This window comes from Ptychodera flava, chromosome 4, assembly GCF_041260155.1.
Source record: "Ptychodera flava strain L36383 chromosome 4, AS_Pfla_20210202, whole genome shotgun sequence".
Taxonomy (NCBI): domain Eukaryota; kingdom Metazoa; phylum Hemichordata; class Enteropneusta; family Ptychoderidae; genus Ptychodera; species Ptychodera flava.
In genome coordinates this window covers 28,001,293-28,014,699 of record NC_091931.1, presented here as the reverse complement: position 1 = coordinate 28,014,699, position 13,407 = coordinate 28,001,293, and the positions used below count along the sequence as shown (strand labels likewise).

Sequence of the window (13,407 nt, the reverse complement as noted above, 5' to 3'; positions counted from 1 at the left end):
GGGACCAAATCTATAAGTCCCCGCCGGACTGCGTCCGCGGGAACTAAAAATATAGGTAGACTCCTGATTATCACCCTGATTATGAACAAGTCGTAAGTAAACACTGACAACATGGTAAAATTCGAGGTGCGTTAACAAAATTATTAACTTGCATCGGCCGGGAATCGAACCCGGGCCTCCCGCGTGGCAGGCGAGAATTCTACCACTGAACCACCGATGCGGCATACCATCGCCGGAATTAATACATTTTCTATTCAATTCAATTTAATGTTTTAAATTCAATCCTGTGGAAATTCGTACCGTTCAGTTATACCGTACATCACTTCTTACTCGGAAAATACTTTTCATGTATATTATTTGCGTATAGATCACTCACCATCGGATATTGGGCACTAATAATATCATCGAACGTAAGACAAATGGTGACGTTGAGGTGCAACAAGCATGTTGCACATTTTCAGCAGGGAAATTTTGACAGACGTTTTATTTTGCAAAATTTCATATAATCATGAACATTTTAGTCTCACCTTTAGCCAGGAGTTCAATGAAGTTTTGGCAGGCGAGGCTGGGAAGCAAGACTGCCGTTGTATCTGATCAAGGCCCATTTCGACAGTCGGCGGTGCAATGGGCGAGTTTAATATAGGTCAACCACGACAGATCAGAAGATAAGGAATCCCATTCAGTGCGTTACTTTAGCACTATTTTAACTCCGCCAGTAAAATGTTTGTACAAATTTCGTGACGAGACTAAACGCAATGACAAATAAACAGACGTACAAACATAGACCCTCGACAAGGGTCTATGATACAAACAAGCTCTTCAAGTGAGCGATGGCGTGTGCTGATGATGGTATTGAAACCTTTGAAACGAAGACTTCTACTTTTTCTGGCCATCATCACTGGAGACGAGGCTCCATTGGTTGTAAGTTGTGATTGATTTTTGTCTGTAAAATGCATTTTTTAATTTGACCCTCAAAATAATGTCGTAAGAACGAGTGTCCGAGTTGTCCAAGCAGCAAATATGTGTTCTGTCGACTGTAATTGCAGCTGAGCTTTTATCCGGTCTGGTATATCTCTGTCTGAATAATGTATTGTGCGTATGATTGTTGTTCCTCATAACCGTTAACTAGACGCATGGAGGGGGGAAGTTTTGGTACAATGAATTCCGTTCCTCCTCGTTCCAAATAGCTTTCTCCGTGTTGATTCCAGTCTCTTGCCCATGGACTGCACCTGGTTGGATGTCATTTTCAAGTGACGTGTACGTTGGATCGTCTTCATGAATCGACAAAGAGTCTTCGCGGTCGCGGTCGACGACTTGACTTGTTCTGGGATTCTCGTTGTACCCCGTGTAGCGTCTATTGGGGACGCAGCCGTAGGCATAGTGGTATGAGGGTGCATCCGAGGACCTTGTCCGGAGTTGCTTGTCGTCCGAATCTTGGTCTGGAATCACCTCTAGGTATTCTGGGATCGGTTTGTGAGAATCTCTGTGAATGCCAGCATCCACTTCAGTTTGAAGGTCTCCTACATATTCGTATTTGACGCTATTTGACGTCGAGATGTCTGTCGGCTGCGATGACGGGCCATTATCGTTGGTCTTCCCGGTGGGCGAACGTTGCGCAGACAAATTAAGCAGAGCTGCCAGGTTTGCGATCACGAAGCCACCCTTTTTACTGGTGTCCCCATCAAGTTCGCCCTCGGAGGGGTTATAGGACTTCGAGAGATGTCGGAACAACAGGTAGAGCAACACCGCACAGAGTATTAACGTACCGAAGAAGGTGCCGAAGAATGTGGCGACAATAACTGATGTCGTATCGCAAGGAGGACACCCAGGCATTGGCGGCAGTGCCGTTGACGTCACCCTTGTTTCGTTTTCGTAAACGTATGAGCTGTTTTCAAGCTCGGACGTTGAAAATTTGTCGGCGTCCATCCGCAAAACATCGACGTGAACTTCCGCGCTATCAGAGCCGCCCGCGTTTTCCGTTGTACATACGAAAGTGCCAGAATCATTGGAATGAACATATGTTACCGTGACGGTACCATTCTCGTGAGACTTGTACGGCTTATTGTGATTATGGTCACCGTCCGGCCACAAGATTACTCCTTCAGGGTTCGTCCAGTATATAACCGGCTTAGGGTATCCAGTGGCACTGCAGGAGAAGGTTATAGTATCTCCCTCTACGACGATTCTATCACTTACTTTCACGCTATCGATCCGCGGAGCAATGCAAGTTAAATCTAATTCGAGCAGCTCTTTTAAATTGCTACCTGACAGACTTGGAGGGGTGGCGCAGTCAGCACCATGAAGGAAGCGTCCAGACCCGGCACTCCAAATCAGAAGGCTTTGGAGACTGCAAGAACATTGCAGTGGGTTGTCTTGCAAGAACAGGAACGACAACTGTGGAAGAGATGCGGTGACTGAATTGTCAAGTGTGATCAACTCATTTCTTTCCAATCGGAGGGTTGTTAAATTTTGGAGATCATCAAAACGAACTTTGTCCAGGTTAGTGATTCTGTTGTCTGACAGTGAAAGGGTTTGCAGAGACCACAAATTTGCAAACGCTTCGCTAGAGATCGCCCTCAACGAATTGCGTGACAGATCAAGGTGCAGAAGACTCCTCAGAGGCGAGAATATATACCCTGGAAGGTGCTCCAATCGATTGGAGCTCAAATTCAACACTTTCAAATCCGAAAGGCCGTTGAGGGCGCCAGTTTCGATCTCAGCGATGAAGTTCGACTGTAGATTCATCGACTGCAAGAATGGATATCGAATAAATTGATCGGCAAGGAGCGTTGTAATCGCGTTTTGCTCCAGGTTCAATGAGAGGAAGTCAAAATGTGTAGGTATATGAGTAAATCCTCTGTTAGCACAATCTTCGAGATTCCTTTCAACGATGTACATTTAGTCAGTGACCCGTCAACGAAGGCGACCATCACAAGGCCGCAGCAACACAACACCGATGCTCTCAGTGAGACTCGAGACCATCCCATCTCTGGTTGCAGATTCTTTGCACCTACAGATAAATTTATTCGACAAGAATTAGAACGACCAGCAGTTTATTCTGTCGTGGTATATAATAATAAGAAAATATCGCTTATTTATTTTGGGGTTTCATTTTTGTCAGTGTTTGTGTGATTTCCGAAGAGTTCCGTTATTGGACTGCACATCCGGGTATTGACGGCGGAAGACTCTGCCCCATCGAAAGCAGCCAAAGAATACCCCATATAATTTACACACATCTTTTAAGGTTACATATAACATCGCCATACGGCCAAGGGTAATGTACACAAACAAAGTGCGTAAGCATCGCTAGATATTTTTATACTCCAAAATCCTGAAAGTCGGTCAGCACCCCGTCAAATATCTTACAAGGGAACTAGCACAATTAACGGTAGGGGCAAAAGAGCAAATATTTTGTTAATTGTTTTTTCCGCATTCCCCTCCCCAACGCAAGCCTAAATACTCAGACCCCTCTCTGTTGATAAGAACATTGTTGGAGCCCTGGCCCGAATATAAAAACGTAGACAAGACGGATCCAAACTTATCCCCTAACGTCCTGATTAAAAGTGTTATATATCAGTACAAGAAAATCGATTTTGAACTAACTATTGACTATCTGTGTTGTGTATATGTCAGCAACTGATCGAGTGCTTCACTAGAAAATGGTTATTACAATTCACATGTGTGGGCAAAGTATCTAAAAATGGTTTCAATCATGTCTGTGTTAGACCATTGGTATAAATGGGGTTCACTAGAATATGGCTTATAGAAGGGCACGTTTGTAATTTCAAAAACAAACAATAATGTGCGATACATTAGTGTCTATGAGATAAACTATAAAACAGTTCGATACATAATCTAGCTATATTTGTGAGAAGAATTAATTGCGTGAAGTTTTTTTCACAGCTCATTTTCTGTAGTTTCAGTGCTCCCCCTCCCCATGATAGTCGCATGTTGCTGTCGTTTGTCACACACGTTGGCAGTCAATATAGTCAGTTATTGAAATACGGCTGTTTCAGTAGATAACCAAAGAAAACAAGTTATGAAAACAACCGTGTTTAGCTGCATTCAGAATCTGCATGATTTATGTTCGTTTTGAATAAAAAAATTGAAGCTCCTCTTCCCGGAACTCTGGAATTTTCAAGTCCCCTTGAACACCCTGGCAGTTTTTTTTTCGTGTCACCGCCAAAGCAAATAAAGTGACTTGTCACGACAAGGTGTGGGTGGATGTACATTGCATTTGCATTGTAAAGATTATTGTTCAGATTGTAAAGGAATGTGATATCCGAAACGTTGCGTCATAAGAGAACACACTCCGAATCTCAAGTTCAACCCTCTCTCTCAGATCTTGATGACAGAAAAAACATGACATTTTGATAATGAACATGTACATGATGTAGTTGATACCTAGACAGCACACTGGTTGATTTGTACAAGATATTCTGTTATGGCGTGCTCTATACATGAGACGTCTCATAAGAGGGTCAGTCGTTCAGTTTTAGGTTAACGGACTTTATCACAAACTTCGCCAATAAGTGGGCAATAGCAGAAACCTTTACTACCAGATAATCCAACGCTGCAGGCTATCACCTTAGTGATACACCGGACTCTACATTTATGATTTATAGCCGAATGAATTATAGCGACCGGCAAAAAAGGCCAAGACAATTTGATTTATAGTCACAAGACGTTTTACTTCAACCCTGGCTTACTGTATCGGAAAAGACCACAACGTTTGAAGATTGTACCATTTCTGACAAAAAAGTGCTAATGTTGAGTGGAGAATTTAAGGAAAAGAAAGGCGACTACTCACCAGCTCTTATTAAACCGCCGAGAAGTTTCGCGTCGACGGCTCGCTCTGCCACTCCTCGTGCGGTCAAATCCTGTGTCTCGTCACCGAGAGACACTGTCCGACGCCTGTGGTATGTACTGTCAAATCTACAACTGCTACAACGCCGTACTTTCACAGAGAATCGGATCACCGGTGGTTTCTGGCGCGAGGTGGATGTCAACTTGAGAGACGCTGAACACAGGAGATAAACATATAATATGTACAGATGTATGAGGTCGACCTGGGTAGTTCGAATAGCACAGATAATATGGGTAATCGTTCACGCGGATGGTTACTCATTAATATTTAGCAATCACAAGTAATTGTTATTCCAACGCATTTGTTTGCTAACCAGTCCAAACTTGGATATTTGCCATACCATGTGAGTTTGTCAGCTTCCAGTAAATTTAATAAGTCTAATTGGTCTAATATGATCGCTTCATTCGATCAAAAAACGATATGCGAACCACGTGGGTTTAATATGACGAAATGACGTGACACGCACACGCGGGTTATCATGGCATGAATGAACAATTGGTCCGTTGACAAAGATTACATCCCGGGATTACATCACGTGTGTCACGATCTAGCCGTGGCGTGACCGTATTATGCAAAGGGGCTGTCTACATGTCCGTCCCCAGGGTGGGTAGGTGTTTCGTTGTATTGCTAATAAAGATATATTCTACCAACCTTTGGTGTTTTGGTCTTAAACTTAGCACTGCCCTTGACAATCTTGCGTTAACGTTTTATCAACATGCTGTATCTATTATCTGATGAGTTTGAGTGCCTAATTGGCCAAAGTAAGCAAGGGTAAATACTAAGCTGTGGACGCTGTCACCAGATTATCACCGGATTAAATTTGACAAAGTCAACAACGAACGCGCCAGTAAGGTTCTGTTATACCTTACTGGCGCGTTCGTTGTTGACTTTGTCAAATTTAATCCGGTGATAATCTGGTGACAGCGTCCACAGCTTAGTAATTTACCCTTGCTTACTTTGGCCAATTAGGCACTCAAACTCATCAGATAATAGATACAGCATGTTGATAAAACGTTAACGCAAGATTGTCAAGGGCAGTGCTAAGTTAAGACCGAAACACCAAAGGTTGGTAGAATACTTTATTAGCGATACAACGAAACACCTACCCACCCCTGGGGACGGACATGTAGACAGCCCCCTGTGTATATGTTATATACCTCAACTTCAAGTTCCAGCAGTGTTCCTTTGGTCGAGATATTCAAACCTCTGACATGTATATCAGTCCCTGCATCTTGCTCAAAGGAACCGTAGTTTAGTTTTATTATTGATTTGTGTAGACATCCAAATTTGCTGATAATATTTCATCTGACTTACGTAGACCTGGTTCGAATAACAGGCATTTGAAAGAGCCTCATATATATATATATATATATATATATATATATATATATATATATATATATATATATATATATATATATATATATATATATATATATATATATATATATATATATATATAGCTTGTTACTCCCGGAGGACTCTGACTCCCCTGTATCTCAATTCACCCCTCTCATGGTACATTTTCAATCACAATAACAATCACATATACAGGAGAAATGGCTTAAAAATACAGTATCAACATCGTTTGAAGGGTTTATTATTTATTTCCCGTCTATATTGAGAACAAAAGCAAACGTTCCATTACATTCGAAAAGTAAGAAAGAAATCATAAAGGGACACAGAGTGAATGGAATACTCCACAGTACAATTATTACAGAAACTTCAATGTGAACTTGATATTTTCAATCCCTGTATATTGGTAAAACTAGTTACTACGAGACTTCACTTATCTCACCTTTATCGAAAATCAAGCTTCCACAATGCAAGAAAATGCACAATATTAGAGTTTTATGTAAAAAATTCTTCACCGATATATTTTTCCTTCAAAACTGTGTATTAATATTCGATAAGATAAAGACCAGAGGGCTCAGAAAAAAAGACTGAAAGAAGACTTTTTTTCGATATACAGTTAATTCAACATTATCGAGTCAAACATCTCAACTTAATGGTACGTCATGAATAATGAGTATAAACAGACGGCGAGTGACCGCAAAGTAGTAATAACATAGTCTAACCCCGTATGTAAAATCAGTAGGTGGAGTTTACACAGTGGCATTGGCTTATGCACAACAAATACATTTGAAACTACTAGCTCGCGATGAAAGAAGTCTGAAAGACTGAAAATAACACAAATAAAATCGAAAAATTGATAAGAATAACTATGAATATATATATATATATATTATATATATTATATATATATATATATATATATAAGCTTATATATATATTCATAGTTATTCTTATCAATTTTTTCGATTTATTTGTGTTATTTTAGTCTTTCAGACTATAGTCAGACTATGGTCTTTCAGACTATATATATATATATATATATATATATATAATATATATATATATATATATATATATATATATAAGAATTTGCATTTGTAAACCTAAAATGTTTCTTTTCCATGATAGAAAATAACCAGCGAGGATACAACATAACTATAGGCACGTTTGAACATGTTGTGTATATAAATTGCAGGAAAAATAAGATCGGACTCTCAAAATTTTATCATTTTTTCTGCTCTGTTTGTGGCCCTGTCTTATAGCGCTTGGAGCAAATGAAGGCCCGCCATCTTGTTTTTTTTGTGTGAATGTCGACAACACTATTCCACCGTCGGAAAGAGGTCACGGCATCCATTTCGAATGTCAAACATCGGTGAGGTAATTTGTTTATCTGATCCTAAGCCTGGACCTTTGCCAGGTGGTTGATGAGTTTCGGTCGTTTTCAGGAAGAGAACGGTTTAAATTTTCCTAGCGGAATGTTTGAGAAAATGTTTAAAAAACGCTTCATGTCGTACCCTAAAAATGAACACAAATATTTACGTACATTACATACCCCTCTATATGATCTTTAAGCAGCTCGCATGACTCATAATTTTCGGGAAAAGATTCTTGACTTCTGAATCAGCAGTTGAGCAATTTAAAGTTCATTTGGTGCAACTTTCGATGTGTTTTCAACTACGAACTTGTGCTCTGCCTTTATACATTCTTGTTTTACTGTTCCCTAAATCACGTCGAACCAGCCAGTTGGCAAGTTGTCAGTTGACACAGCGTATTATGTGATGTCCGACTTTGTTGTTTACAAGTGAATTTTAGTCCGGCATGTTTTTTTTCAACGATGACATTGTATTGCACACAGTCCACAGTAACTGTTCTCGATAGGCAAATACTTTGTATCTTAACATACAGTGTATAGGGAGAAGCACAATCTGTACCCTTGTGCGACAGAACAAAACCCATGACAACATCATCAAAACCTATTCGACATTTGACCCTTAAACGTGTAAGTGGCACGTACGCGATGTGTTTTCTGACAGAGTGCGCGATGTAATGTGATGTGGTGAGCCTGAGAGAAATTGTCATTTCGGTATTATGCGATTTAGACGAGTAGCTGGTGTTCTTTGGTATTTGTGGTGTGCCGTCGTGTGGTAACGCCGTGGAGGCCTGGTGCGCAGGACGCAGAGTGGCGCCGTGCAGTGGTGTGGTTCTGAGTACTGCGGCCAAGAATGGTGGTGTAGTGGCGATGCCATGTCCCGTGAAGTCGCGACACCTGACATGATATAAACCACAAGGGATTTGTACGTGACTTCGCAAGCTGTGTATGGGAAGTCTGAACTATATAGCAGTCTCCAGGCCGAATATCCATAGGTGTAGGTGTTACAAATGTGTTTTTCGTGACATGCGTGGTTCACTGTATGACATCCATATGGTTCTAAAAGTGAATATTTGGTGTGTTTCTGATATTGATTCAGTCGTAACTGAAGAAAATCATTCCGAGTACAGTTTGCTAAATTCAAAATGAAAACTAGCAATGAAAATTGTTATTAGTTCTATGCTTAGTAAAGTGAACAACTTATTGCGTTGAGCCATTTGTCTTTTTATATAAACATTGTAAGACTCGTTTCCACAGGCTTGTCCTGTTTTCACTCTTATTTACAATTACAATCTTTTTGTTTCCAGGTCCTGAGCCAACAAGTACTCGGCCACTTTTGGCTGATGGAGAAGACAATTTTGGGGCACCAGCATCCACGCTTTTCGGGCGCGCTGTAGTGTTGGTCGACTGCTGAGGAGCCCGAGAGCTTGAAAGGGATTGGGCGGGAAGCGTGCTAGATCTCACATTCACGTAGCCGTCGGACTTGCCGTCCTTCTTCTCGAACCGCCGATCCTTGCCGCCACACTGACATTGCGCAGCTGTTCGCCATCGTCTTCCTTGTTTCCGAGATCGATCCGAGCGTCGGGCGTTTGTCGGTAGGCGACCCCGTTGACTCCGGAATAATATAAGTTTCGTCGTAGTCTTGCTGGCCGTCTGCAGCGAACGACTTTCTAAAATCCTCATCAGCGCACATATACTCATGTTCTTCATCCCCAGCTGTCATTTCCATGTACTCATTGTCGTCATCTTCGTGCGGATTTTCTTCGATTTTGTCGTAAACGCCTCCCGGCGGCTCAGCCGGTACCACGTAGCTAGGCTGTTCTTCTTCAGGGAACACAGCTTCGTCGCCGAATTCCATGTTTTCGTACGTTCGTTCGTCCTCCGCCACACCATTATCTTTGCCCGGCTCCTCTTTCTTCTCGCTCTTGTCAGTTGCTTTCTTTTGTCCTTTGGATTCTTGGCTTTTCCCTCCTTTTCTTTCACAATCTTTTCCGTAGAAACAGTGAGACTGTCTCGATCAGCTTTTCGAGTCTTGCTCGCAGTCGTTTTAGCCGGTGGTTCATTCATGGGGGCAGGCTGCTCATACAAACCGCTGTCAATATTATTGTCAAGGTTACTCTCTCCAACCTGTTTCTTCCCATTGTTGTTGTTGCCTATATTTGTTCTTTTTTCCGACTGGCCTTTTTCCTCTGTTGTGTTCCCGTCTGATCGCGGTTTCTTCTCAAATCTTGCCTTGATCTTGGTAACTGCGCTTTGCGTTGCTTCTTTCATCCTGAGAACCTTACTTCCCGTAGGTGCGCCATCTTCGCCGGCGTTGTCTGCTGCCTTTGTTTGATCCGTGTTCCCTTTCAGGGCTGAACTGACTGGCGCCGCTTTCGAATCAGTGACGTCGCCAACGAAGACAGGACTTACGATACCGCCCTTGCTTTCCGTGTCGCTTTCGTTTGGTCCGCTTTCGTCACCAGGGTACCAGCTAGCTCCTTTCTCGTCCCGCCGATGGCGTTTTAGGTACAGGTAAAACACGAGGATGCAAACGAGCACTGTGATCAGAAGTGTCACGAAAAATGTGGCCGCAACAGCAGGCCCCTACTTTACAATCGCAGGGTACCGTTACTACCGGACACGCTGTCCCTGTCGTTCCTGGACCATCCGACACAGTCGGAGTGTTGGGTGTAACATGGCGCCAAAGTCGTCGTCATCTTCGTCCAAAGGGGTTGATGATAGCCACGCGCGAACAGAAAGGTGTAATTAATCACGGCTGTCAGGTTTCTGTAAAGAAGCACAAACAAGGAACAAGATTTCAAATGGGCGTATGAAGTGCACCTCGGAGAGAGAAAGTGGGACTCTCAAATTGGCCAGAGACTTTTCTGATCTGCTGGTCGTGTCCACTGAACACATGTTAAAGCTTGAGGAGTGAATGGAGCTTTCATAATCTTTTCTTGTGTGAGAAATCGAAAATTTAATTTTACATAGGGACACCGGCCAAATACTGGCAACTTTTCTGCAGCTAGTACGTTTTCCTCAGTACCAACCTTTGCACGATGGAACCCTGATTTTCATCTTTGAATTTGAAAGACAATTAAAGTTTCTTTCATGACGTTCGAGGAACAGCTGCGCGTACGGCTTTAATAGAAACTCCATTTGCTACTATCAATGTATAATGTTTTTCCGTTATTGGAATTTGTCTTGGAATTTTGTCTTTAGAATATAATATTTTGCCAAACTAATATCAACAATCTTAATGTTCAACTTGACAGTGCAGCCTGGTCGTATTTAATGACCAATTTTATGTTGACAAACTGAATAGTCTTGACCAGGATTACAGTTTGTAAGCAATGATGTTGCAGATTATACAAAATGGATTGTATAGGCCAATACTTTCTCTTCCTACACACTTTGAAGGGAAGAATTTAAGGAATGTACCTTTTTTACAGCACAAAGGTCAAAGGACAGCATCCCTACAATAGGCAAACATATCTATGGCTCTTTCTAAATTTACGTAATTTTCTCAATTTATCAAGCTGTTCGTACGCTCACGACAAAGAGCGAGCCAATGGAAAGAGCCAGTGTTCTGAACAGTAATGGTGGAGGCATGGTGATGTGTTTTTTTAATGTCATAACCCCTCTATACTAACATTAAAACGTGCGCCCATACTTTTTATTTTCAAATAATGGCCATCGCCACCCACTCATTAATTAAATTAATTAAATTAAATGACCCAAACTTTTTATCAAGGATCGAAAACTAGCTATCCTTACCCTCCCCCTACAAGTTGTTGTAAATCTTCTTTTGAACCCGGTCTTATTGTGTTTTTTAATTTGTTTGGTACTCCACCATCGAGCCCATTGTATGAGTTAATTTTGGTGCTCTGTAATTTCATTGATTGATTTATTTGACGCAGACAGTTCGCTCTCCGCTGTCTGGTGTGCGACAGACGAGTCGTCACCGTTCATTTGTTCGAATTCTGCCGTGCCGTCACAGCACACCCGATTGCTCATAGCTTCTCAAATGACAAAAGCACTTTACACGCTCTGAGAGCACAACAATCTCCCTTCTCTAGAGGGCAGATTTAAATACTTCAATAGAGTTTCGGAGGCACAAGACCTACAGGGAATTATCTGCAGATCAGAACTTCAAGCTCGAGAGTCATGTAAGAATGTGAATGTATGGAATTTTGAACGGTTCTCGATTGGCATGACCCTTGAGATGTGGTGTGCAAGTCGGTAGTCAGAATCGCATTTTTGTCTGACGTACGATTTTAAAATTCCTGACAAGTAAAGGGCGAAGATAACTGATAACCACATGACCCACCACGCTGTATTAAATAAAACCTACTCAAGATAATTTCAAAGAGAAAACGTGCAGCGAGCGTCCCCTCTCGAAGGTGATAAAACTGTCCCACCAGCACTCATTCTGCACGGAATAACCGTGTAAACACAATAAAATGTCGTTTCAATATTGGCATCCCACTACATACATTGCATGTCCTTACTCCCTGTTGGTCATATTTGTCTTTCTATATGTGTCAGTAGGCATGTGGATGTATAGGTGTGTATGAAGGTTGGTAGGTGGGCGTACAGACAAGTAGGTGTGCATGAATATTAATGAAGGAAGATTGTGAGTGCCACTGATATGGAGAGAGAGAGTGAGAGAGGAGAGAGAGAGAGAGAGAGAGAGAGAGAGAGAGAGAGAGAGAGAGAGAGAGAGAGAGAGAGAGAGAGAGAGAGAGAGTGAGTGTGTGTGTGTGTGTGTGTGTGTGTGTGTTTTGCTACCAGGTCTTTCATCTGTCGGTGTACAATGGCTGAAGTATACGGCTAAAGAATATCATTTTATTTACAAAGAAGTTTTCCTCTTGAGTTGCTGTCGTCGTTCTAAATTTCAAAATTGACTTTAAAGCCACGACCGTCACTTTCATTGCGCAAGTCATTTCACTGCAAGACACATTCTTTCGATACACGGCAAATCCTCTGAGTACCCACTTAGAGTGCGAACTTTGAAGATCGAACGTTAAAACTCGAGAGCAGTCAACTGTGGCAAGCTGACTCCTGTGAGTGTGGCCTATCGGCTGTATTGTTACTTTCAACAAGACACGATTGGGTTTTTACAGTTGTTGTTGTTGGAATTTCACCAAAGTTTTCCGGGCGAGACCTTTGCACAGTTTTCAAAAGCCTCGCTACGTGAATGTACTTCAAGATTAGGGGAAGGGCAAATGTTTCCGTCCGTCAATGAACTCGCAGTATCGGGCCCTCGAGTAGCCAAAGCACAAATACAAGTAAACGTTGTTGAATTTGAAAACTCGCAAATAATATCTTATATATTTGTTCTTTCGTGTTTGTCCTGCCTCGTTCTCGTTCCAGTGCCATTTGCACGTAGCCACAGTCCCATAACCCTGTCTGCAGTGACATGAGTAGCCCAATGACAGAGATATTTACGAACATTATAAATAACCTCGTTACTCTTCCATGGTGACATGTAACTCACCGTCTGAAGCAGTGGCTTGTCGTTCCATTTCCATACCACAACGCAATCTCGTCGCTTCCAGTTTACCAGCTAATGTTGTTACAGAGTCCTCGGGTTTTTCAGGTGTCTTATAGCTAGTGGGGTCACCAGATACATTGACGAGCCCCTTGCGGCAGCTGACCAAAACAGTCACCAGCGGGAGGGTGATTTCCCAAGCTAATAGCGCGCTGATGTAGCTATATGTTCTTTACCTACGGCACTACGCTCTTCCAACAATCTGTTAGCTGCCCTCCTCACCTTCCTCATCTTCCCTGGTCTATACAATGGCAGTGGGATATTCATGTTATACAATAG

General features: G+C 42.0%; 1 protein-coding gene across 1 annotated transcript; it reads right to left on the bottom strand.

Moving 5' to 3' along the window:
* Positions 1-79: 79 nt before the first annotated feature.
* LOC139131361 (leucine-rich repeat and fibronectin type-III domain-containing protein 5-like) lies at positions 80-5,066 on the bottom strand. Its single transcript, XM_070697373.1, has 2 exons — positions 4,811-5,066; positions 80-3,010 (listed from the first exon to the last, which is right to left on the bottom strand). The coding sequence occupies exon 2, from the start codon at positions 2,896-2,898 to the stop codon at positions 1,126-1,128; it is 1,773 nt and encodes a 590-aa protein (XP_070553474.1). The 5' UTR covers positions 2,899-3,010; positions 4,811-5,066; the 3' UTR covers positions 80-1,125.
* Positions 5,067-13,407: the final 8,341 nt, after the last annotated feature.

What these genes read in the sequence shown, in the direction of transcription:
- LOC139131361 (XM_070697373.1), bottom strand. Translation starts at nt 2,898, where the DNA reads ATGTACATCGTTGAAAGGAATCTCGAAGATTGTGCTAACAGAGGATTT.